This window comes from Centruroides sculpturatus, unplaced genomic scaffold, assembly GCF_000671375.1.
Source record: "Centruroides sculpturatus isolate CEXI.00-Female unplaced genomic scaffold, Cexi_2.0 scaffold1010, whole genome shotgun sequence".
In the NCBI taxonomy this organism is placed as follows: domain Eukaryota; kingdom Metazoa; phylum Arthropoda; class Arachnida; order Scorpiones; family Buthidae; genus Centruroides; species Centruroides sculpturatus.
In genome coordinates, this window is record NW_019385312.1 from 159,012 (window position 1) to 184,364 (window position 25,353).

The 25,353-nt window shown below is 28.6% G+C and overlaps 1 protein-coding gene across 1 annotated transcript in view; it reads right to left on the reverse strand.

The window, feature by feature from the left end:
• Positions 1–24,103, reverse strand: part of LOC111637499 (CTP synthase 1-like) — a 36,888-nt gene extending 12,785 nt beyond the window's left edge. The window contains exons 1-8 of the mRNA XM_023383005.1: positions 23,800–24,103; positions 21,721–21,892; positions 21,455–21,624; positions 16,080–16,181; positions 13,448–13,564; positions 9,793–9,876; positions 9,629–9,709; positions 855–1,142 (exon numbers count right to left, since the gene is read on the reverse strand). Of these exons, the coding sequence (XP_023238773.1) occupies positions 855–1,142; positions 9,629–9,709; positions 9,793–9,876; positions 13,448–13,564; positions 16,080–16,181; positions 21,455–21,624; positions 21,721–21,886 (1,008 nt within the window). The 5' untranslated portion in view covers positions 21,887–21,892; positions 23,800–24,103. The remainder of the gene's footprint in view (positions 1–854; positions 1,143–9,628; positions 9,710–9,792; positions 9,877–13,447; positions 13,565–16,079; positions 16,182–21,454; positions 21,625–21,720; positions 21,893–23,799) is intronic.
• Positions 24,104–25,353: the final 1,250 nt, after the last annotated feature.

Sequence of the window (25,353 nt, forward strand, 5' to 3'; positions counted from 1 at the left end):
TATAACACCTATCGCTGAATGATGAGAATTGATGAGAATCAAACGAACTATTTTGATCAATTTTCTTGAACGTTTACAATCGTTCTATAATCGAACCAATATGCAATAACAAATTCGAATTTAAAACGGTTCAAACATCTGGTTAAAAAAATCAAAATATATAAAAATATTATAACAATGTCTGGAATGTTATCAATTTAATACACCTAAGCACTCAATGAAGATTAAATGTTGTTGAAAACAAAAAATTGCATCTAAAATAGTACAGTAGAAGCTGTTCTTCCAGTTAAGCCTTAATGCTCTCCCTCTCCCCCCGCAGGGGAATTTCAAAAAATCCCTTCTTAGTGTGCGTTTCCATGAGGTACTCTAACTGTGTACCAAATTTCACCTCTTTAGGTTCAGCGGTTTGCTCTGGGCAATGATGAATCAGTGACTCAATCAGTCAGTCAGGACAAGTAATTTTATATATTTAGATAAATATTTTAATAATATATCTACTTATACTTTTCAACATATTCACATTTCTAACACAAATTTAATGTTTTCATAATCCATTGTATTCTTCACTATATGATGATCACATTAAAAGTACTGCTGCCAGCATGTACCTCCTAATAGTGAACACCTTTAAATAGTGTTAGTGAACAAACTTCTCAGTCCAACAGTGTTTGCCATTCAGAGGTTATACTATACTTTTCTCTCTATTTATAGAAATCAATTAACTTTAATAGGAAATTAGAGCTGAATTATTTCGAAATATTCCATTGTAATTATAAATAAATTATTCTATTAAATATTCATAAAAATGTTTAAAGAATTTATATAAAAACAATTATTAATACAAATGCTTTTACCTTTAATATACATTTATAATTGCAGGCAAGAGAAGCATGCTGTAAAGCTTTGATCACTGAAGCATAAGAGTCTTTCAATTGGGTATATTTTCCCACTAAGGCAATAGAGACTATTTTAGTCAGATGATCAGACCTTTCTGCTAGTTCTTGCCACTTATTCATTAAACGTCTTGGATAGGGAATTGGAACAGGTAAGTGTAATCTTTCAACAAAAAATGATACCAAGCCTTGATCTTCCATGAATAATGGAACATGATATAAAGAAGGAACATCTGGAATGCAAATTACCTAGAGAGAAATAAGTTGTTGTTAGGTATTAAAAACATTCTAATTGAATTATTATAAAATGATCACATCTGTACTATTTTAAACTACTCTTTTAAAATTTTTGTTTTAATTTTTCTCTCTGTGTCCTGTAGGCACTAAGGGAGTCATTTTTCCATACCCATATCAGTTTGGTGGTCCCTTCCTTCACAATTGACCACCCAGGTTGTGAAGGAAGGGACCTCCAAGACAGGCAATCAATGAAAAATTCCTAGAGTTGCTTGCACAGATTTACTCCTGGGTCCCCAGAATGGTAACTATCTTAAGATAGGTGATACCTTAACAACATTGACCATCCAGCCACCATATTTTTAAAGTTTTAATTTTCAATTTCTTTTACTAAATACTAGGATTCATTAATAATATACTTTAAAACTACTTATTTTTAATAATAAATATAAATATTAAAATTGAAAGATATTAGTGAAGATCTTAGTGATGTTCTTTCCCAACTCCGTCTCATTGAGTTGGTTTCCGTGTGTATCACGATTTGATGTAGTGATCCAGGTTCGATAGAAAGCACACCTCCTCACTCAATTTTGATAATATTTACAGTTTATTTACAGATTCTATATGTAGAAGGTACAAGTTTGAAAACATAATATATATATACAGGATAACAATGCGTGGTGACTCACATACTAGGTTGGTTTCTGGGAACTTTTAAACTTTGGAGAGGCCTCAGTCAGCTTGTGGAGTTGGCTCAACTGCACAGTCCATCCAGTCTCCGCACTAACCCGTCCCTGAGATGTTTAACAGATAAGAACACTCTCTTTATGCTCAGCGGGCCTTCCAAGTGCCTGAGACTACCGTGTACTAGTCTCTCGCCCTTCTCTCCTCCTCTCTTGTTTGCCCCGCAATTTAAGGGTTTTTTGAATGGGGACTTCCGACCAATCACAACCCCTTCTTGCCCGAACAGCTTACACTCAGGTCTGCCGTCATCCGACGAGAGTGAAGCTTACATAAATGTCTGCCACTTGTTTACATTCAGTTGTTTACCATACATCAAACGGTCTAACGTCTGACTACAGGTGGGTCCAATTGACAAAGCCGGCGCTTCCTTTGTTTTCCCTCTGTTTACAAGTCAACACCTTAAAAGTGATATTAACCGACCGCATGTGGGTCCAATTGACAAGATCGTGCTTCTTTTGTTTCCTCTCTGCTAAAAGGTCAATACTTTACAATATTATTGAAAATGATAATTTTATTACCTTAAAAACAATATTATTCAATCTAGAAAAAAAAATTTTTAAATAACAAAATAAATCAATTATTTATTTTAACAAAATTTTCAGTATAAAATAATGACATACACCAAATTTATTTATTTATTTATTTACTTATTTTATTTGTTAAATTATATATTACAAGCAGCACAATCAAGTGGCTCTCAATTTAGCCTCTTCCCAAAAAAACAGACATTATTACCTGATCTGTATTTTAAAACTGTCTTTTGATGTTAATAATTTTTTAAACCAAAAAAAAAAACAAAATAACATACACTTGTTAAAATGAATTTACATTTACATTTTTAACAAGTAAGTAATTTCCAGCTAACAGTGAGTAAATTTTTCTGACAAACCAAACACATTGAACTACAAAATGATCCCATACAAAAGTTTTAAACCAAACTTACATGTATTTGCCATATTTACAAAAATAACAATACAGTATGCTCCAAAGTTTAATGCAAACATGTGTAGCTGCACCCAGAATATTCTTTGAAGCTAAAGCACATGAACACAGATAATCGTATTTTAAAAACTGTCATGAATAAGCATAACCATCCCATGTTCCACTTAAAAAAGAAACTTGCTCAATACCTACAATGCTTAGTTAGTGACCTATATTAGTCAACTCAGGAATTCAAACTATAAGTAGATTTGTGAAGTCAAGTTGGTAGATCAAAACATATCAATAGTTTTATAAAATCAATGTATGCATCTTATACCCCTCTGTTAACCCTTTTGAGGTAATGCAATTCATAGAAAAATTATTAGAGAATGAAATATCCAAGTGTAATGTATAAGTCACTTTGAATGTAGTTGATTGATCTACCAAACGTATTATTTTAGGTACAGAAAAAATCTTACAACAGATGGGCATTCCAATGGGTTCACTCTTATTGACCATCAGTAGTAGTTATGATGAAATTAGAAGAACTTATTTCATAGACCCATTACAATTCCATTTCTCATATTTTGGTACAGGTATGAAGATGACATATTAAATGACAGCATAAAGAGCTGATTTCACTATATTTTTAAACCTTAACAAGAACAACTTTCCAAGTATAAACTTTACACTAAAAACAAAGGTCATCACAACAGTAGCATTCCTTGATTTATTAATATCCTATCAAAACAGTAACTTCCAGTTTTGTGTATATCATAAAAATAAATTACCACTGATATTCTCTATCAAAGAAACATACTAGTTTAGCAAATTTGTCAATGCAGCATTTATTTCTCACATAAGAAGAGCTTACAATTATTCTTTAGCTGAATCTTTCTAAGGTAGAGACTCCACTAGTGTAAAAACAGGCGTAAAAACCCATAAAAACTTTTAATCACGTGACCTATTTGCGTTTGCATCTGAATTGCGGTGGAGGTCCGGCTAGCGTAGTTTTTACAGCAACGGTACTATCAAAGATTATATGATTATATCCTACGAGTTTGTTCTGTACTATACAAATATTATAAAAATAATATCTTTACTTTCATATATTAACTTTTATTATCGTATTATTAAGATAATATACAGCACTTATAAGCTTAGCTTTTTTATTACATACTCCTCTAAATTGAAGGATTTTCCTTTGGTATCCATTATTATAATTGGGTTACCTCTTGTCATAGATGCATGAATACTTTTGGATGTTTTCGATAAATCTTTCCAGATCTATTCTAGAGTAGTCACGAGGGAACATACACAAAAGCTCGTTTTCCGCCATTTTAGTACTGTGTCACAATGACCTATATTTCACTGACTTCTGATTGGTGGATGGTACTGTTTTACGGCCGTACTTGCGTCGAAAGTTGAACACTGCTCAACCGCTTTTACACTGAGGATATAGGGATGGAAGAAAAATGCAAAATAAATTGCATTTTTCTTCCATCTCTATATCCTTTGCAGAAAATATGACATAAATTACTAAAATTATGTAAAATTTTCCTTTCCAGTTACCAGTATTGTTACTGCTAACTATAGACATTCTGATACCACAAAATTATTGATACCAGTATCAAAAGTAATTTTAAAGTATCAATACTGTATCAGTATTCATCTAAAAGTATCAATAATAGCCAATATCAGCATCAGTTATCAAAACTGGAAATCTTGCTGACTGTTGCTGTTCGGTCTGTGTCTTGATATTGAAACATTTTGTGTAATTGAAACTTTTAATTAACATAAATAACAAGCTTTATTCTAATTAGTTATTATAAACAAACTAAAAACTGATTTCTAATTTAAACTAAATGTTACCAATACTGTATCAGTTAATTTGAGATATTAATATATTTTCAAGTTTTTCAAATAATTGGCGAGTTATTTATAAATGGTAATCTCAACTCTAAGCATACTACATAAAGATTCTGAAAATGAAAATTGATGAAATAAATTTATTGATTTTTGGTCATTAATATTTACTATATAAGTTTAACTTAATCAAAAATAGTGTAAAATTTGGTTTTGGCTGAAACTGACTTTAAAATCCAAATTTGGTTTTGGTTTTGGATTTGACTCAGGGCTATGGAGTCGGAGTCAGAGTCGTGGAGTTTTGGTGTTTTAGCCAGAGTCAGATTCGCAGTCAGAGTCGTGGAGTTTTGGTGTTTTAGCCAGAGTCGGAGTCGTCAAAAAATCTGCCAACTCTGACTCCTTTTTACTTACCAACTTGTTACGTATATAAAACGAAAAAGTATTGGAATTGTGTCAAATTTGACCCTCCAAGATTTTTTGCAAATCTACATGTTTGGAGACCTTCCAACCCCTCAAAAAAGTCAATAAAAGGGGAAAAATTTACACACATGTGTGTTGGCATCTAATTTGCTTAATTTCTTTATTTTCTGTTCTGAGATATTAAACAATATCTCAGAATGGGTAAAGTTTAAGAAACGAAATGTGGCACTGTAGTTTGTGTATAAAGGGGCATTAATACTATTAAATTTTGGTTTTCTCAATTAAAGGTTGACAGGGTAAAGACAAAAGTAGTGATGTGTCATGTCTTGTTATTAGCATTCAAAATTAAAAAATAAAATAAAACTTGTCTCTACCCTCAAAGTAAGCTTTTTTGTCATTTTATAATAGTACAGTAAAACCCATTAAGATGTTCTCGCCTAAGAAGTTAGAATGTGTATGGGGATATGATTTAGTTCAACTACTTTGATGCTTAATAATTACTCCTGTTTTAAACTATCTGACTCCGATTCTGACCATTCTTACCACAGGAATTATTAGGCTTCAAACAGGGTGAACAACATCATGCTCCACACACACAGTCTAACATCTATACATATAGAAAAAACCTCGAATCTTTTGCATATCTCGAAATTTCAATGTTCCCGAGTCCAAAAATGTAAAAATTTGGGAAGGGTTATTTTTTTGACCGAGCGCTACACTTTCCCTCTGTTATATGTAACAGCCGGAAAAGTAAAAATTATCAAATACATATTTATATATTACAGTCGACCCCCCTATAACACGGGTTCCTATAGTTTGAATTCCTATATGACAGCAAAAAAACTGTGATGATATCCGTACAAACATGGTAAAAAAACTCCTATAATTCGGTAAAACGTCATCAGGCAACCAAACTACTTTCCGCCGTCCAGCGCCACGCTACGGAGAGTTTAGGCAGGTAAATTGAGTTCACTATTGTCTGTACAGTATTATATATAAATTATATATAAATTAGGTACTGTACATATAATTATATATTAATTATATATAAATTAGGCACTGTATATATAATTATATATTAACTTAATTTATTGTAACTTTATTATAATTATATATATGCTTTCTGCCGCCTGGCAACACGCTACGGAGATTTTAGGCTAGTAAGTTGAGTTTATTATCGTCTGTACAGTATGTAAATTAGGTACCGTAAGTCTAATACAGCACTAATTTTATACATTTCTTGTGAAAGAAACATTTCTTATTCAACGGCCATAAAAATTATTTATATTAATGATGTCTCCAAAGTTCAACGAAGTTTTCGCAGAAAAATAACTTATCAGAAATCACACCCACTGTTTGGTGCGTTGCTCCGCGACAAAAACAAGCTTGAGCAATGGCGACGTTGAACAGTGCACACTTGGTAAGTAATCCTACAATTTTTTGTTTGTAGCATAGTTTATATGGATTATTATTATCCCCCCAAAAATATACGTATTTTGGAAATGTTGAGTCGAATTATTCTAGAATCGATTAATTTTATGGAAGAAAACCTTTCAAACAGCTGTAGTCCTTAAACTTCACAAGTGTCGGGCTGTGATTGGCAAGGTCTCCAAAAACATCAATTTCATAAAAAACGGAACGTATTTACTGTGTTACAGGGGGGTCAACTGTATTTAGAGGTGTCTTTTAGCTTTGGAATAAAAAGTTTCTACATTCTATCTTTATTAGAACTCTATTTATTGAATCTTTTATTCTGAGGTCACGTGATGACATCAGAATTTCTGGATCTCTTTCAGTAACAAGTCCACCCCTGCTTGGAGTCAGAGTCAGATGGTAAGAAAAAGTCGGAGTTGGAGTCAGTAGATTTTCATGCAACTCCAAAGCCCTGATTGACTGCAAAATCCAATTTCAGTCAGATCTTACTTATCTCAAATATCAGATCTGGTAATGATACCAGATCTGATATTTGAGGAAAGTATAAATACCAATATCAGTATCAGACCCAAAATATTGAGTACAAAAATATTCAGTATTGAAGGTACTGTATGTATTGATACAGTACTGTTATCAGCAGTATCAGGACATCCCTACTGCTAACTTTGTGTAGATTGTGTTGCAATGATAAGCATACTTGGGAAAACAAAGAAAGAACAGGAGTATATGCCATACTACTAGGAAAACCTGGAAGCAGACCTTTGCTATATATTGGAACAACAGAGAGAAATTTAATCAAATGCATTGCAGAACATCATAGATGCAAAATACAGAAGAACAATGGCACTAGTTATCCTAGTCTCAGAAGAAAATTATGAACCAAAGTGGGACAAATTAAAGTTGTTCAGACCAACAAACCAAAAAATATTATTCCTGGCAAAAGCCATTATTAAGACTAACAATGCATGCAGCATTTCCACATTAAAACTTGCAACTGCATGGAATTATGTCATTCCTTGTCTGCAACAAGTATAACTCTCTCCAACATTTTGTAAAAGAAAAACAAATGCTAATATTATAAAATTTACTTTTGTTTAAAATTTAAAACAGCATTCAAAAACAATCATTCAAATTTGTAATGTATTTTGAACTTTAACTGAAGAAGCTTTATCTTTCCAAAAAGCAAAAGCAGTTTTAATTAAAGAATCTCATCATATTGTGTAGAGTGAAATTATTCCTTTCAATTTACTCTCCACAAGATAAAGTAAGAAATGTAATTCAACAGTAGTAAATTATGTTCCATTAATTTTTGTGTTCTATACCAAAGATGTTTATCATCTTTTCATGATCAGATCACTTATAAATTATTTTAAATTTTGTTCAACTAGTTATTGTTCTGTTTTTAAGTTTACTTTTAATGTTAATAAGTTTGAATCTGACAATGAGATATAATAGTCTCAAAACATGTAACAAGTTGCATTTTTTGACTCCTTAAAATTATAGCATTGTGTCTTATGAATGATATAAATATGCTTTTTTGAAATCTCTTATCAACAGAAAACATAATGAATTTAAAGATTTCTATGATTTTTTATATTTTCAAAAATGCTTTAATAACTTATATCAACTAACAAAATATTTTATTTGATTTAATAACTTATATCAACTAACAAAATATTTTATTGGATAGGGTACACATTGTATTTTGTAATAAGTAAATTATCAGGTAACCAAAAAAGTTCTGTCGTTTTTTGTTGAAAGAAAACAAACATAAAAATGTATAGGAAATAACACAATTTATTCATCAAAATAACCACCCTCACATTCAATAACCTGTTCCCAACGGGAAACAAGCTTATAAATTCCATTTTTATAAAAGTCACGATTTTTAGAGTTGAAAAACTTCCCTAATTCCGTTTCTATAACCTCTCTATTTCTAANTAACACAATTTATTCATCAAAATAACCACCCTCACATTCAATAACCTGTTCCCAACGGGAAACAAGCTTATAAATTCCATTTTTATAAAAGTCACGATTTTTAGAGTTGAAAAACTTCCCTAATTCCGTTTCTATAACCTCTCTATTTCTAAACTGTCAATTTCGCAGATGATTATCTAGGCTTAAAAATAGGTGATAATCAGAAGGGCTAATGTCAGGGAAATAAGGAGGGTGCAAAAGAGGTTCCCATCCAAGGGTCTGAATTGTGTCAGAGGTCACAAGCGCAACATGATGTCTATAGCATTATTGTGTAGGAAAAAAACACCTTTATGGTTCACTAAAGCTGGTGGTTTTTTTCAAAAGTGATTGGTGAACTCAATGCAGTTGGTCACTGTAGACATTAGCAGTAATAGTCTGACCAGATGGTATAAGTTCATAGTGAACAATTCCATTTGCAGTCCACCATATGCACAATATTGGCAGGTGCCAATTGATGAAGTATCCATTTACTGAGCTTGTAAACTTTCCCAAGACAATGCAAATGTAAACGGACAGTTTCATCACTTACGGAGAACCTTTGTGCTAACATCTGACAAGTTTGAGCAAAATATTCTTCGATTGCAGCCTGTAATTCAACATCATTCTCATGGCGCATCTTTAAGCGACTCATTGCCAGAAGAAAATTTTGTAAACCATCTTTGGGTGGTGTGAGTGCTAACAGAACCTTGTCCAAAAGCCTGGCATATTTTTTGAGCCACAGCATATTTGCACAGCACTTGTTCCAAGTTTAAACTCATACAACATACAAGCACGAATTACAGAGTTTGGAGTACTCATCTTCAAGTCAATTTTTATAATATTAAGAGACAACCTTTCCACTTCTCTTTATATAAGGTTAGTCAGCATTAAATCTTGATTAACATATTGCTGGAATTTTAGTGTCATCTATTGTGTATTGCATGTAACATTCTTTAAACTTTGTAGTTTCACAAAAAATGACAGAACTTTTTTGGTTACCTAATAATAAATGAAATCATTTTTTTTATCTCAGACTATAGAAAGTTTATATGGCATTTTTGTTACAGAATAAATGTGGAAGATTTTCAAATTATAAGTTTTGTTGCTCCCTAATTTTGCAATTTGAAGTACTTGAAGTATTTTTAAATTAAACTTACTTGATCAGGACCAACATGACAAAAATTTGATATCTTTTCCTTTACACCTTCCGTAACAGGCTGGCCACTTCGACAAACTATCTAGAAATAATAATTATGTATATAATTTTTCCAAAACGTTAATATTTGTTAATGAATAATTTAATAATTTAATAAATAATTACAAGATCTGGTGATAATCCTAAACCTCTCAATTCTCTAACACTTGCTTGTGTTGGCTTTGTTTTATGTTCTCCAGTTGTTTTGGGCTATTGAAAAGCATTAGCTCCAATTAAAAATTTCAAAGATTAATGTATAGAATACGAAAATTTTATAAATTTATTTTTTATTTTAATAAAAATATTCTTTTGTATTTAATATGGTTCTATATGTAATCAAATGTAAATATTTATAAATTGATATTAAAAATATTCCATTTTTTCTATCATATAAATAAAATCATCTAAACACATTACTTTCACTATATAATATGTACTGTACTTAGTGAAGGGATGGCAAAGATTTTTGAGCCTGAATGCTATATAGTAAGCATACTTAATTTTAAAGATGTTTATGCTTGCCAAAATTTTAGAATTTCAATAATGATATTTAAAGAAACTAAATGAATATGCTTTAATTAGAATAAATGTAAAAAAGTTGATTGAAAAGAAGGTAATCAGATAAAAAAATGAAAAGATGATTAAAAAGACAGATAACAAATCAAAATCGTTTGATGCATTACTTGCCAGATGATTTCTCTTATGTGCCATTTCAGGTACATATGCCAATAGTTTGTAATCCCTGATATAATGGAAGTAATGAGTTTAGATGATTTTATTTATCTGATAGAAAAAATGGAATATTTTTAATAACAGTTTATATGTTTACATCTGATTATATATATGACCATATTAATACAAAAGAATATTTTTATTAAAATAAAAAACATATATTTACAAAATTTTCATAAATAAATTAAAGTATATATAAGTAAACCTAAGACATAAATAATAATAGTTAATGCAGTACTATTAAATATATGAAGCCATTATTATTAGTATAACAACTAAATGTTTTATTTTATTCTGTTCTTAAAATAAAATTTGGTAATTTGATAAAATTCATCAAAAATCTGTAGCACTAGATTGGCCAGGTTGTACAAACACTGTGATGCTCACAAGAGAAGAAAACATAAGCACTAGTATGTAATAAGTCTGATGGCATTAATCTACAGTTGTAGTTACTATAATTCTGTTTTTTCACCTGTCAAAATTTTGTAATATGTAACGTATTTCACTGCAATTTCTCTTTTTAGCTATGACAGCTTTATGCGCTTCAAACAGTTATAAATGTCCAAATAAAAAGTAATAATAAAGTTAGTCTAAAAGAAGATTCATTTTTTGATGAACACTATTTTATTTCAATTCAGCAAATCCAATATTTTTTTTTTGTAAAAACAGTTTGGCAAGCAGGGATGGGAACACTAAATACCATGACATTTAATTAATGTTATAAATCATAATATACAAAATATATTTGAAATTGTTATATATCTTTTAAATAAAAATATGTACTTTTGAGTGTATTTAAAACTGAAAATCAGAAAATAAATTTTACTATAATATTTCCCAAAATAAAATGAAGCCAATATGGTATATTTTGAATGTCGGTCATTCTGCTACTATAGCTAAGCAATGAAAATTATTTGAAATATGATGTTTGATAAATGTCCTATGATGAAAAACATCACATTATTTTACATTGTGTGACTTTTCTTATAATTCAAATTTCTTTCTATATAGAAACAAACATTGCACTGGGGTATATCTTGCTTCTGCTACATAATAACTACATACATTGGCACTGAATATAAATAATATATAGAAAACTATTAGATTTGGATGCCATGTGCCTCCAATCCCTCTTTGCATGGAGGTAAATCCTATCTAAGGTTTATAAAAGAAAATGTTATAGTTAAAATTACAAAATTGTAGAGTATCTCAAGATCAGTAAGTTTTCTGTCCAGTTAAAAAATTAAAAGAGAAAGCAGTGGAGACTGTCAGAAAAATGAGTGGTGAAACTGTTAGGTTTCTCTGCATGACCTTGAGTTCTTAAGGCCAGGCAGAGCTATTTTATATAACACTAAAAAAATAACTCATTACATTAATTTTAAATAAAAATAGAAAAATCCAAATACAAAGTTTTTATTAGAAAAACTGGTTTATATAAATGTAATGATAAAAATATTTAATCACTGAAGGATCAACTAAATACTTTTATGAATATAGCATTTCATTAAAAATAATAATGATAAAGAATATAAGAGTAAATAGAAGAAAATCCAAAATAGCCAATGTTTGGGTGATATGAATCACTAATTTCCTATATTGTTTGCTTGGCATAGCCTTTTAATATAACACAGTATAGGAAAATAGTGATTTTAATCCCCCAAATGTCAGCTACTTGGACTTTCTTCTATAATGCTTAACAGCATACATGATAACGTAATAACAATTCAGGATATCTTCAATTAAAAATTGAATTATGACTATTTACAAAAATTATAAAATTTTTGAGTCTATCTTTCATCCTTTTAATACACCACAGAAGTAACAGTATATTGGCTTGAATAAACTTCCGTAGAACAAATTATATATTATGTTAAAGAACATGGTAGTTATGGTCAGAAGTTGTAACCATTGTTTTAATGTTAAAGGACACCGAATCCTCAAATAAAAGGTCAGTGCTTTGATCATTTTTAACTTTGTGTGTTTTTTTTTTATAATTTGTCAGTGTTCTACAGAAGTTTATTTAAGCCAATATACTGTTACTTCTGTAGTGTGTTAAAAGGATGAAAGATAGACTCAAAAATTTTATAATTTTTGTAAATAATTCAATTTTCAATTTTCTATAATGCTGTTCTTTAGGCCTCTTCCCATCATCTATTTTTAAAATAAGAGTAAATATTTTCCTAATATGTTAGAAAAAATCTTTACTATTACTTTGGCATTTAAAACCAAACTTGTAAAGGTTACAAAGATTTCTGGTCATTTCTACTTGAAGATGGTCTTTAAAAATGACTGAAAATGTTTGTAATTAAATTCTTTTTGCTATTTTTAAAGGTTTCACGAGTATCTGAATTTGGCATTTAAAAGTTACAAGTACAGTATGTAGTATTTGTTAAATAAGATTCAAATGAAAATATTCATAAAAATGTTAATTTCAAAAAAGAAAAAACTTGTTTCAAGAAAGTTTTATAACAATTTTATATACAAAAATTTAATCAAACTTTTACTGTATTTTAAATTTTGAGAACATAAATTTAAGAAAACATTTTAAAAATCAAAATATACCTAATAAAGATATAAAACACCAGTTATTAGGCTGGAATGATGTAGTAAACACTTCAATCAGCAACCTTAAATTATAATACAATAAAAAGTTATATTATAACAAAAAGTTTTCAGTTATTGTTAGACAGTCTTCAAATTTTTATTTTAATCGTATATTTTCTAATATTATATTTAATGTTACTTTTATTTCTATTTTAATATATAAAATCTCAAGAATATCTTTTGTTTAATTTTTCAAAAAAAATATCATTTTTTGATTTAATGATTCAGTCATCAAATATAGAATCAAGACCTGAAGATGATCTCCAATTACAGATCAAAAACATTAGTCGAAAAAACTTTTTCAAATTAAACCTTACTGGAAAATAATTTAAGACTATTGACTGAAGTGTATACCAAATACTAACTGTAGTAGCAAAATATAAGATATATAATTTAAAAAATTTTTCTTTATAAGATTCATCTATCAAAAGAGGAACAAAATTACCTGTGGAACTAAACTGACATGAACACAGCAAAAATTTTCTCTTTTGACTCGGAACTGAAATTGTCTAAAAGCTTCTACAAAAGGCATACCTTCAATATCACCTATAGTGCCACCTAACTGAAATAAAATTGATATAGAAAACATTCATAAAAAAGAATATTTTTAGAAATAGAAAATATTCATAAATTTGATACATATTTCTTTATTTCTTTAATAATATTTACATATAAATATATACAGGGTGTTTCAAAACTATATGCCAAAAATGTAAAGGCAGGTAGAGTGGACCTAAATAAGCAGATTTTGTATAGGAATGTGGATGCAGAAATGCAGTGAGAGGGCACTGTTGAGTTTGGTGGATGAAAGCGCCTTGCTGGCTTGAATAGTCATTCCCCGCACAAATTTTGAGCAACATGCATCATTACACTAATGCAGAGCTTGCTGACATAACACAGTTTAATAAAACAATTAAAATAAAAATATTTATTATTAGCCAAAAATTTGTGCTAAATAATGTGCTAAAGTCATGATTAATGCAATTTTGATATACGCAGTGGCATCGAAAGATTAATTAACCACGTTAGTCAAGGGATACTGTAGTTAATTGAGATCTCTGGCCCTTAAGCTTTCCATATCTGGTCTTGATTTGGATCTATCTAACTCCACTCGAGATTAAGATGGACAACAGTGGGAATCTACAGATCTGCAATTTAAAAATTGCAGCCCAATTAAATATCAATAATATTAATTTACAGGAAAATTATTCAAAATAAAAATGCAAGTTCAAAATTTTATGCTAAAAGTTTACCCTTCTTGTATTTCTTTAAAAATACTTTGCATTTCCTTCTCCAAAATTTTTACATTAATGCCAAATTAATACCAATAGACAAATTATATATTAATAAATTTATAATTATAGAATAACCTGGTTAATCTATAATTATAAATTTAATACCATTTTCGTATAATAATAAATTTTGTGTTCTTTTATTATTTTTTTAAGTTTAAGTTAAAATAACTAAATCAAAATATTTTTAATTAAAAAAACGTATCTAAAATTTATAAATTAATTTTAAAAATTCAAATATACCACCCCACACTGTGATATATATAACAGCACACGCAGTACTAATTTACAGTACCTATAATACAAAAAATGAACACTGCACAAATGTTTTTCAACTCCTTCTGAGTTCTTCAGATGTGACAGAACAGTTACCCAATGGAACATTATTGGAACAAATGTTTATTTGTAAAAAGTTTTTTAAACAATGTAATTCAAACCACCTTTCAAAACTATAAATATAAATTTAATGCTACATAGGCATTGTCATGTCCATAACAATTATTCAATTAACCACTATAATGTGTTAAGTAGGGCTTACCAGGCCATTGACAACACCATTTCCTCCTTAAAATTTATACAAGATGACTCAAAGTTAACTTTAAAAATTTCTATAAACTCCAACCATCTGAGATGTTCTGAGTGCTATATTGTGAAGAGGAGTTTCACCCAAGTAAAGTCTGCAACTGTATCCGGTTCTGCTGTATACAAGAGAACTGTGAATATTCTGGCATGTTACATGTCTGAGATATATTCTTGTATTTTGGGTCCACTAAATGTTCTATGAGAAGGAGAATACATCTCAGATGGCTGGAGGCATAGAAATTTTTTTAAAGCTAACTGAGTCATCTTTAAATTTTAAGGAGAAAATGGTGTTGTCAATGGCCTGGTAAGCCGTTATTATAGTGGTTAATTGAATGATTGTTATGGACATGATAATGCCTTCGTGGCATTAAATTTATATTTATAGTTTTGAAAAGTTGTCCAAATTACATTGTTTTAAGAAATGTTTGCAAATAAATGTTTGTTCCGATAATATTCCACTGGGTAACCATTCTGTTGTACCTGAAGAACTCAAAAGGAGTTGGAAAATATACAGTGTTCGTTTTTTTGTATTATACAAACCGGAAATTGGTTCTATGTCTGTTGTTTGAATAAAACTTACTTTATATCAATTTAAAAAAATTTGATGTAAAGTAAGTATTACTTGAAAATATCTGCTAGGAAAATTTTGTCATGGTTTGGCAGAATTTTAAGATAGTTTAATATGGATGTTGAAGTATTTCAGTAGTTGAGATTAAAAATCTCATAAGATTTGATTATTAAATTACTCTATTTATAGTTACTTTCAGGATAAAATATTAAATAAATATTCCAATAGTTTGGATTATCTCAATTTATTTAAAAATTGAAAATTTTCTTAAGCAGCATTATTAAAAATTTTCCAATAAGTTCCCTGATTTCTATGCGAATATAAAATGTCATGAATATTTTCAGTTTTCTTCATTTTCCAAGTGTATCATCATCCTGTATTGTAATCCACTCAAGTACAGAATAAAGAGTTAAATAAATATAAATTACTATATAAATTAAGTGTATATAAATTAACTATATCTAAATCAATTCAACTACAAACTTGTAGTAACATTATAAAATAAATAGTTATTTTATAAAATATTCAATATTTTTTTGGTATCTATTTTTTAAAATAAGTAATTATAATGTTATTAAAAATTTTTCTTAATAATGTTTGATTTTTAAATATATTGAGAAAATTTTATTTCTTACTTCAATGATACAAACTTCAGGAATATCACCATCTTTTGTTACTGAAACTTGAGCAACTCGTTCCACCCATTCTTGTATAGCATCTGTAATATGTGGCACCACCTTATAGAAAATGAAACCATTAATTTCTCAAATAAGCTAAAGAAAACCAAATCTAGATAAATAAATTTTTTAATGGGTGAAATTATTAAAAATTAATAATTTTCAAGCAATAGATTAATATTATATCTTTCTAATAAAAACAAAAACATATTAAAACCAAATTTAAAAAGATCAATTTAAGTCTTTTTTAAAACTAATGTTATAATACAGATTTATAGCAAAATTTATCTCAAAACCATTTTACTATAAAAATTTTAATCAATAAAGAAATAATTACAATGTGTGGTTTACTAAAAAGTAAGTATGATTATCTTATATGATCACATTATTTTTCTGAACTGTTTAAATTAATCTGAATGTTTAAATAACTTGAAAATTTTTTGTTTATAAAATAAATTTTCATACTATTTAAATTAAATGAATAAAATATCAAGTGATATATTTTCCAGAATGTTGACAGAATTTTAACATATGATTTTAACATGGACATTGCAGTATGTTTGACTATTAATCTGATTGTACACCTGATACATCAGTTAACTCAAGAGCTATCATAATCTAGTTTATAAATACAGAAAACATTTTTTTCATCTAAAGATGATAAGACCAAATCCAATTTCAAAAAAAAAAATTCTAAAATTTTGGAAAATTTCAACTATTTAGAATTAAAAAAACACTTGCAGAATTAAAGATTAAAGATATGATATACAAACATATATATATAATATATATACAGTTGACCCCCCTATAACACGGTAGATATGTTCCGATTTTTATGAATCCATTTTCTACGAATCCAGCCAATCACAGCCCGGCACGTATGCAGTTTACGGACTATGGATGTTTGAAAGGTTTCTTCCATAAAATTAATCGATTCTAGACTAATTCGACTTAACATTTCCAAAATACGTATAATTTTTTGAGAATAATCCATATAAACTATGCTATAAACAAAAAGTTGTAAGATTACTTACCGAGTGTGCACTGTTCAACTACGCCATTCTTTAAGCTTGTTTTTGTCATGGAGATTGTCATCGAATGGCGCTCACTTGCTTCCTGATAAATTATTTTTTTTGCGAAAAATTCGCTGNATTCTAGACTAATTTGGCTCAACATTTTCAAAACATGTATAATTTTTTGGGAATAAGCCACATAAACTATGCTATAAACAAAAAATTGTAGGATTACTTACTGAGTGTGCACCGTTTGACGACGCTATTGCTTAAGCTTGTTTTCGTCGTGGAGATTGTCATTGAATGGCGCTCGCGTGTTTCCTGATAAATTATTTTTTTTGCGAAAAATTCGCTGAACTTTAGAGACATCATTAATATAAATATAATTTTTATGGACATTAAATAATAAATGGTTTTTAGTAGGTCTGCTGCTCATTTAAACTCAATGGTTTGTGCAATATCCGCTATTGGTCTAGATTCGACCAATCCTGTCACGAGTTGGTGATGACATTTTACCGAATTATAGGAGTTTTTTAGCATGTTTGTACGAATACTGTCACAATTTTTTCGCCGTGATATAGGAATCCAAACTATAGGAACTCATGTTATAGGGGGTCGACTGTATATATATATGTGGATGTCTAAAGATGGCTGGGCTGGGTGTTAAGAAGCATAAGCAAAACACAGTTTAAGAAAGAATATGAAGAACTTCTTATGATATATAATGAGTATATTTTAATACGATACACAAAAAATACATTACAAATGAAGAATACTAAATAAATTATTTTAATACTAATTATTGAACAAATATTATCGTCTTTGAGCTGACACGTCATTCATGTTACATCATGATTCTAATGGTTTGTCTTTTTTCCTGCATGCCCCGAATGCCTGCACACAACATCGGACTTGACCAAATCATGACAACGTGGGGGACGGACACCACATATATATATATATATATATATATAAATAAATAAATACAGTAATTTTCATATATATATGAAAATTATTGTACATGAAATAAAATCAAATTGAATATTACTAATTGAAACATATTAAAACCATAGAATAAAGTAATGTATAATAAAAAAGATATTCTCTATTGTAACACAGTTCCTTTCAGAGTATAACAAGAATACATTTCATAGAATTACAAACAGTGCTTAAATAGCATAGCAGCAATAGTACAAATCATGAACATGAATAAACACAAACTAAATATAAAATGATGAATTAGCTGCAGACTGAAAACCTCACAATTACAGATACTGCCACTGAATATAAATTAAACTATTTCACCTTCCAGTATTAAATTTTAAATAAATAAACTCTAATTAAAAAGTAATTAAACATTGGTACAGATATACAGAATATTTTCAGGAGTCAAAATTTCCTAGAACACACAAAATTTTCCTGAAAATTATTGCACACTAGCATACAAAATAAAACAATTTAAGAATCAATTAATTTCTATGCATTTGTAGCTAGAACTATTAATAATTATTACTATGTAATTTGGAAAATTTAAACTAAATCATACAAATAATTAAACAGCTCTATCATGTAATTTTTCCAGACAATACTAAATTCATAAATTAATGTAAAAGTTTTTTCAATTAAAAGAACACTTTAATATAAGTACATGCCATCACTATAAGGTAGCACATACAATTATAAACTTGATGTAATATTGTTGATTAATAGAAATAAAACTGAAATCTCAAAAATGCCACAAATGATCTAGTTTTAGCATGAGTGCTAATTAATAGACTTTTTGAAGTCCAAAAAAACAAAATTTCTTTACAATGATGATAGTTGTACAATTTTTTTCTGAAAAATTATTTAACAAATGCACCAATTTTTTCAAAAAGATAAACTTCTTAGAGTTTTTGACTTACATATTCATTATTACTATCAAACATGCAACCATATTTTTATAATCTTTTAAATTATCTTTTGACATTAATATTTTTCATTTTGTAATAAATCTATGAAAAAATATGAAAAAAATAGAAATAATGTTTATAAAATTATGCTAAACTTCTATTTAGCTATTTAAATTAATGAATCAAGACAATTCATAAGAAGTTTTTAAGCACATTTAATTTTGAAAATTTCCTGTATGGGAGAATGAGTAAATATATGAAATTTTACCCATTAAATAAATATAGCTGTCCCTTGATAATCAGACAGGTATGGAACCAAAGGGATGTTGGATTACCAAAAATGTCCAGATTACCGAAAGTGATTACATATTTGGCATTATTTTGCTAGCAGTAGCCTACAATATTCCCTACTCCAACTGTTCGAACAGAACTGCTCACGGAAAACACACGAAATGTGTGTCATCGTGTAAGAATTGGATGGGGAGATTCACGTCGCGACAAGCTTCTGTGCAAGCAGACACGTAACGGGGATGGGTACCTTGACAGGAAGTGCGTTGGACTACTGAGCATGTCGGATTACAAAACGTCGGACTATCAAGGGACAGCTGTATTGTCAAAAGGCATTTTTGATGAAAATGGATTATCTTTTTCGATTCTTTTTAAAGCTCTGTTTTGGTTTTGCTTAAAAACTAAATCTATAGTTTGGTAACCAAGACTATCTCATCCTTACTGCAATCACAAAATAATGTAAATAGGCAGCAATGTAACAAGTGAGTGAATTGATTAGAAACAAAGTAAACATTCTAACTTTAGTTCTAAAATACAAAATTCCTACATTTTGGCTAATTTCCCCAATTAATGTCTATAGCATAGCTGAGAAGCTGTTTCATTTTTTTCGGCTCTTGCCATAATATAATTTTTTCTACTAAATATTTCTCCAAGACTGCCTTAATTTCCCAAAAGTTCATTCATACAATTAGACATATTCTGTACCACTGCATTAGTATATTTTCAGCCAGATTTTAAATTATTTCTTGAAACTGGAATTTGTGATAATGCAATTTGGAAAACAAGCTTCTGTTATAAAAAATTTTTGCTATATCTAATTACACTTCAATCTTAAACAAATTTTAAACTGATTCTTAATTTCTCATATTATATAAATTATAAGTCTATTTTATCAATACTACACTTTGTCATCTAACAATTTTTTCTACAATTACTCTATTACTACTTTCAGCATAATTATTAAAAGTTTGAAAAGGTACTATTATAATTATATATCTTATATGTTAATTTATTAGTTATAGCAGCACCTTAAAAATAATAAATTTTAAAAATAAATTGTTTTATTTAATTTACAGGTAAATTAAATAAAACAATAAAGATTATATATAGAAATAAGATTATAATAAATTAAGGACATTGTGGCATATTAATTTACACAATTCAATTCATCAGAAGTGTTATGTATATGAAATATAACAAAATTTTTATATACCGTATTTACTCACATATAAGATGATCTCGCATATAGGACATGGTGTGACTTTAAAGATCAAAATAAAGAAAATCAAATTTATTAATACAATTCTAATTTTATTTCATTTAATCACAAGTAAAATATCAAATGAACATAAATGCACACATTGTCCTGCAAAAATTACTGGCATTTTAAACTTTAAGGAAAAATCTTGTAAAATTGACAACATAATTTGTTTATGTAAAGCTGGACAATCAGGAACCATTTTTGCCAATTCTTAACAGTTAAATCCACTCTCCGTCAATTACACTTATGAGTTTCTCTGAATTCTGATTTCCGAATAATCATCTGCTTTCATGTGGGAATGGATTAAAACTTATATTGGACTCCTGTATGATTTTGGAATTTCAATCTGGAATTCAGTTCAAAAGCTTTGCTTTTCCTATTGCTATTCATCTTTAAATTGTTCTTGTATATTGTCAGGAGTAAACAACCCAGATAAAATACTTATGTTTCTAAATACAAGAGGTTAAACATCCAGTAAAAAATGCGAATACATGGTTCACAAAAAATTATTTGCAAAATTGCAAAGAATCTTTCGCTCATGCGTATAGGACAACCTAATTAAAACCTCATCTTATATGTGAGTAACTACAGTATTTTACAACTTGCATTTACTTTTCATGTTTTTATATATTATCATAAAATTCCTACTAAAGATTTTATTATATAAATTCAGTTTTATTTTGTTACAAATATTGATTCAGAATTTAGAAAGTATAATAAATTTATTTATTTAAATAAATATGTATGCATAATTTATAATTTTGTAAAACCAGATTATTAAAGCATTAAACATTTTTTGTATACTTTATGAAGAGTGAAAAATTGATATTTCAATTGACTTATATATGAAATATAATATGTCATTATAGTTATCATTACCTGAACTGTTTTCCCTAAATAATCACCTCTTCTTTCTTTATTAATAACATGCTGATAAATTTTTCCTGTAGTAATGTTATTATCTGTATGTAAGGTAATATCCAAAAATCTTTCATAATTCCCAAGATCTAAATCAACTTCTCCACCATCATCAAGTACAAATACTTCACCTAATTTATTTTAAAATAAATATTAGACTTATAAAAAATATATGTTTCTTGTTTTAAAGAAACAAAAATATGATCAAAATATAATATGATACATACCATGCTCATAAGGAGAGAAAGTTCCTGCATCAATATTAATGTAAGGATCAATTTTGATTGATGTCACTCTCAATCCACATGCTTTTAAAATAGTCCCAATACTACTTGCTATCACTCCTTTACCAATTCCACTAATGACACCTCCAGTTACCAGAATATACTTCATGATAATCTATTAATGAAAAAATGTTTTAAATATAATAATTGAATATGTAATGTAAATCTACAATATTGTTGAATTACACAAAATTCATTAGTACAGTTTAAGAATTAAATTATTTAAATGTATCAGAGGTTGAATACAGCCAAATGATACTATTTAAGAGTTTGATCACTAAATAAATTTATGCAAGGTACAAGTATTGTTGCATGCTTTGATAATGCAATTTTTTACATGTAGTTACATGAAATAATCAAAACTTGACAGCAAAAAATTAGCACTGAGTAATAAGTTTTTCTATTGAATATTTCAATTTATAGATTAAACATTTTCAATTGATATAGATTTTGAATGTATTGAAATTCAAATCTTAGTTGTTTTGTATGTGATGAGATATAGTAAATCACATGGATAACTGTTCATACAGCACAAAAATATTAGCAGATAAATAATGTAGAAATTATTTATTTTTCACACAGTTTTTATATTGGTTATAATTAACAATATTGGAAATTAGTAAAAACACAACATTGAGCTCCTATCACTCAAATCTCAGAAACTGTTAGAAATGATTCCAACTATTCAATATATCTTTATATTGAATAGTTGGAACAATCTCTTTATATTCAATATATTATAAAGAGATATAAATAAGGTCAGATCTCTGACATAGTAAAATCAAGTCCTAAACTCTTACTAAATGATTACAACAAAAGATAGGTTATTAGACAGTTCAAGAAGAATCCTGAACTTTGCTCTCAAATTGGCTTTTTTGCTTCAGACATAAACTGGAAAGACAATCAGTCAATTCTTCAGAGTATCAAGTAGGCATAATTTCCTTGAAAGAAAAATTTGAAAAACTACATGTAGACAGAAGAAAGTTACTTTTGAAAATTTAAATTACTTAACAAAAACTTGACTTTGAAATGATGTTATTTTAAGCAATGACAAGTTGTCTATTTGGCTCAGATAATAAGAAGGAAGCCAAGTAGAGAAACACAAAGCAAAAGTATTCTACCGATATTTAAGCATGCAGAAGGTTCTGTTATGGTCTAAAATGATCTGAAATACATGACACTTAATGTTTGCTTTGTGGGTAATTTAAAATTGTCTAAAAGTACTGGATACGCCTGCAGTCACCAGATCTAATGTCATCAAACACTTACAGTATGAATTTGTTATGTAAGAAAAAATACAAAATTAATAATAATAATAATGAATTGAAGGAGAAACTAACTACAGAATAGAAATATATAAGTCAAGATTTATGTAAAAACACTTGTTTTTTCTGTGCAAAAAACCTTGAGAGAAGTGAGAAAATGTATGAAATATCTAACTAAATATTGAAAATTTCTAATTATATGTTATTTTTAAATTTATTTTATATACCATCTTATATGAATGACATCCATGTGATGTGAAATTTCTTTTGCAAGATTTAATGTCATTTAGTTTGTTTCATTTTAATATTGATATAATAGGTATTTGGCTATTTTACTTATTTAGAAAGCTTCTTCTTAAAGCATTCCAAAATATTAACCGTCTTGTATTAAAAATATCTTTTTTATTATTTATTTATGCTATATGAACGAATATCCACGTGATTCACTGCATCTTCTGTCCGATCCATGTGACCGGATAGAAAAAGATCCAGATTAATTAGAAAATTTAATCTGAATATCAATTTGTATTGAATGGCAGTGCTCTTCCTTATGTGCTTTTTGTTCGTTTTACCTCACTTTATATCATTCGAACAATATAGAAATAGCATATTAAAAATTTTAATAAAAAAGATGCGATAACACGTGGAGCTGTTAACAGGCATCATATGCTTCTAAATGATGACCTAACACCATATGAAGGATAAACTTTCACTCTAATTTTATTGATAAAATACCATAAAAGTATCTTTTACTTACGATATAAAATAAATAAAATTCAAAAAATTATAAGAAACATGAATTTTATCACCGATTGATCGACTGCTGCCGGATCGCTTACTGCGAGATGATTTGGAGCATGTTGCCAGTTACATTTTATACGAGTGAAGAAATTTAAGAATAGAAATTAGCCGTTCCGCCCACTTCTTTACTTCGTTATACAGTATCACATACAGCAAATAACGTTGCAACAGTGGCTGACCATCTTAGAGGCATGTATTAATCGTGAAGATTTCTGTAAATTGAAATTTAGATTCTTTCAGTAGGCTCTTTCCATCAATACAAGAAGATAGTTCCTTAAAAACTTTGCTTTTTAAGATAACGTTTTGTTTTATATTCTTTTCGTTCTGTTGGTACTAAAGGACTTTTCTTTTTTATAATCGTGCTCATCATGGCTTCGGCCATTCACAATAGCTGGATAGATATGTCCGGCTTAATTAGTATTACCATATTGTACTCTAAAGGTAGACATGTCTTCCATTTTGACTTTTAAAAAAAATCTCTTCTCTCTGTTCAAACACAATCACGATTTCCTTGTTTTTAGATAAATTTGTCTTCTATTCATAATTTCTCATGTGGTAAACCCGGACTTAACCACAGGTTGGTTTAAAACCGATTTCGAACTCGGATCCTCCGGAATGGCAGATCTTATATCTCAACTTTTTGACTATCAAGTTATTTTTTAAATGATTTTCTTTAATATGAATATTAATGTTAATGTAAAAAGTATATTTCAATGTATTAAAATTCGAGATATAACATTAAATTTATTTTATTTTTAGTTTTTTAATTAAAAATAAATACAGTAAGACCCGCTAAACGCTGCATCTATTAACGCTGATTCGACATAACGCGGTCTGCTTGTAGCCTTAAAAAAGAAAAAGCTCAAAATTTGCGCCAATTCAAATTATCGCGTCATTTCATTGATTGTAAATAATACGATTATTTATGAACACGAACCAATCAGCAAAAGGTGGCAATTCATCGTAGCGCTGTACTTCTCTTAAATCTATGTTTGTTTTGTACAATTTTGGAAAAAATATAACATCATGGATGCTATAGGCAGGGCCGGATTAACCCACTTTGGGGCCCTAGACATTTTTTTTATTAGGCCCCTCCCTCGCCCACAAGAAAAAGAGCACACAAAAAAATATAAAATAATAAATAAAACAAAACTAAGTAATGTGAAAACTAATTTATTTTATATTTTTACAGTATAATTCAGTACAGGTAACCCCCGTATAACATGGTAGTTACGTTCCAAAAAATTGCCGTGTTATGCGAATCCGTGTTATACGAAACAAAGAACTAATACGAAAAGGAGGGTTAGGTTCCAAAAATTAAAAAACATGCTAGTATATTTTCATAATTAAGATAAATATCTTCATTAAAATTTTTTAAGTGATACATATTAATATAAATTAAACAATGTTTTCTTCGTCATCACTAAAAACACTATTAATTAACCGAGAGCGTTTTCTTTTTGGCAAGTTATCCTTATCCTCTGAGCATTTTTCTGCATTATCTTCAGAT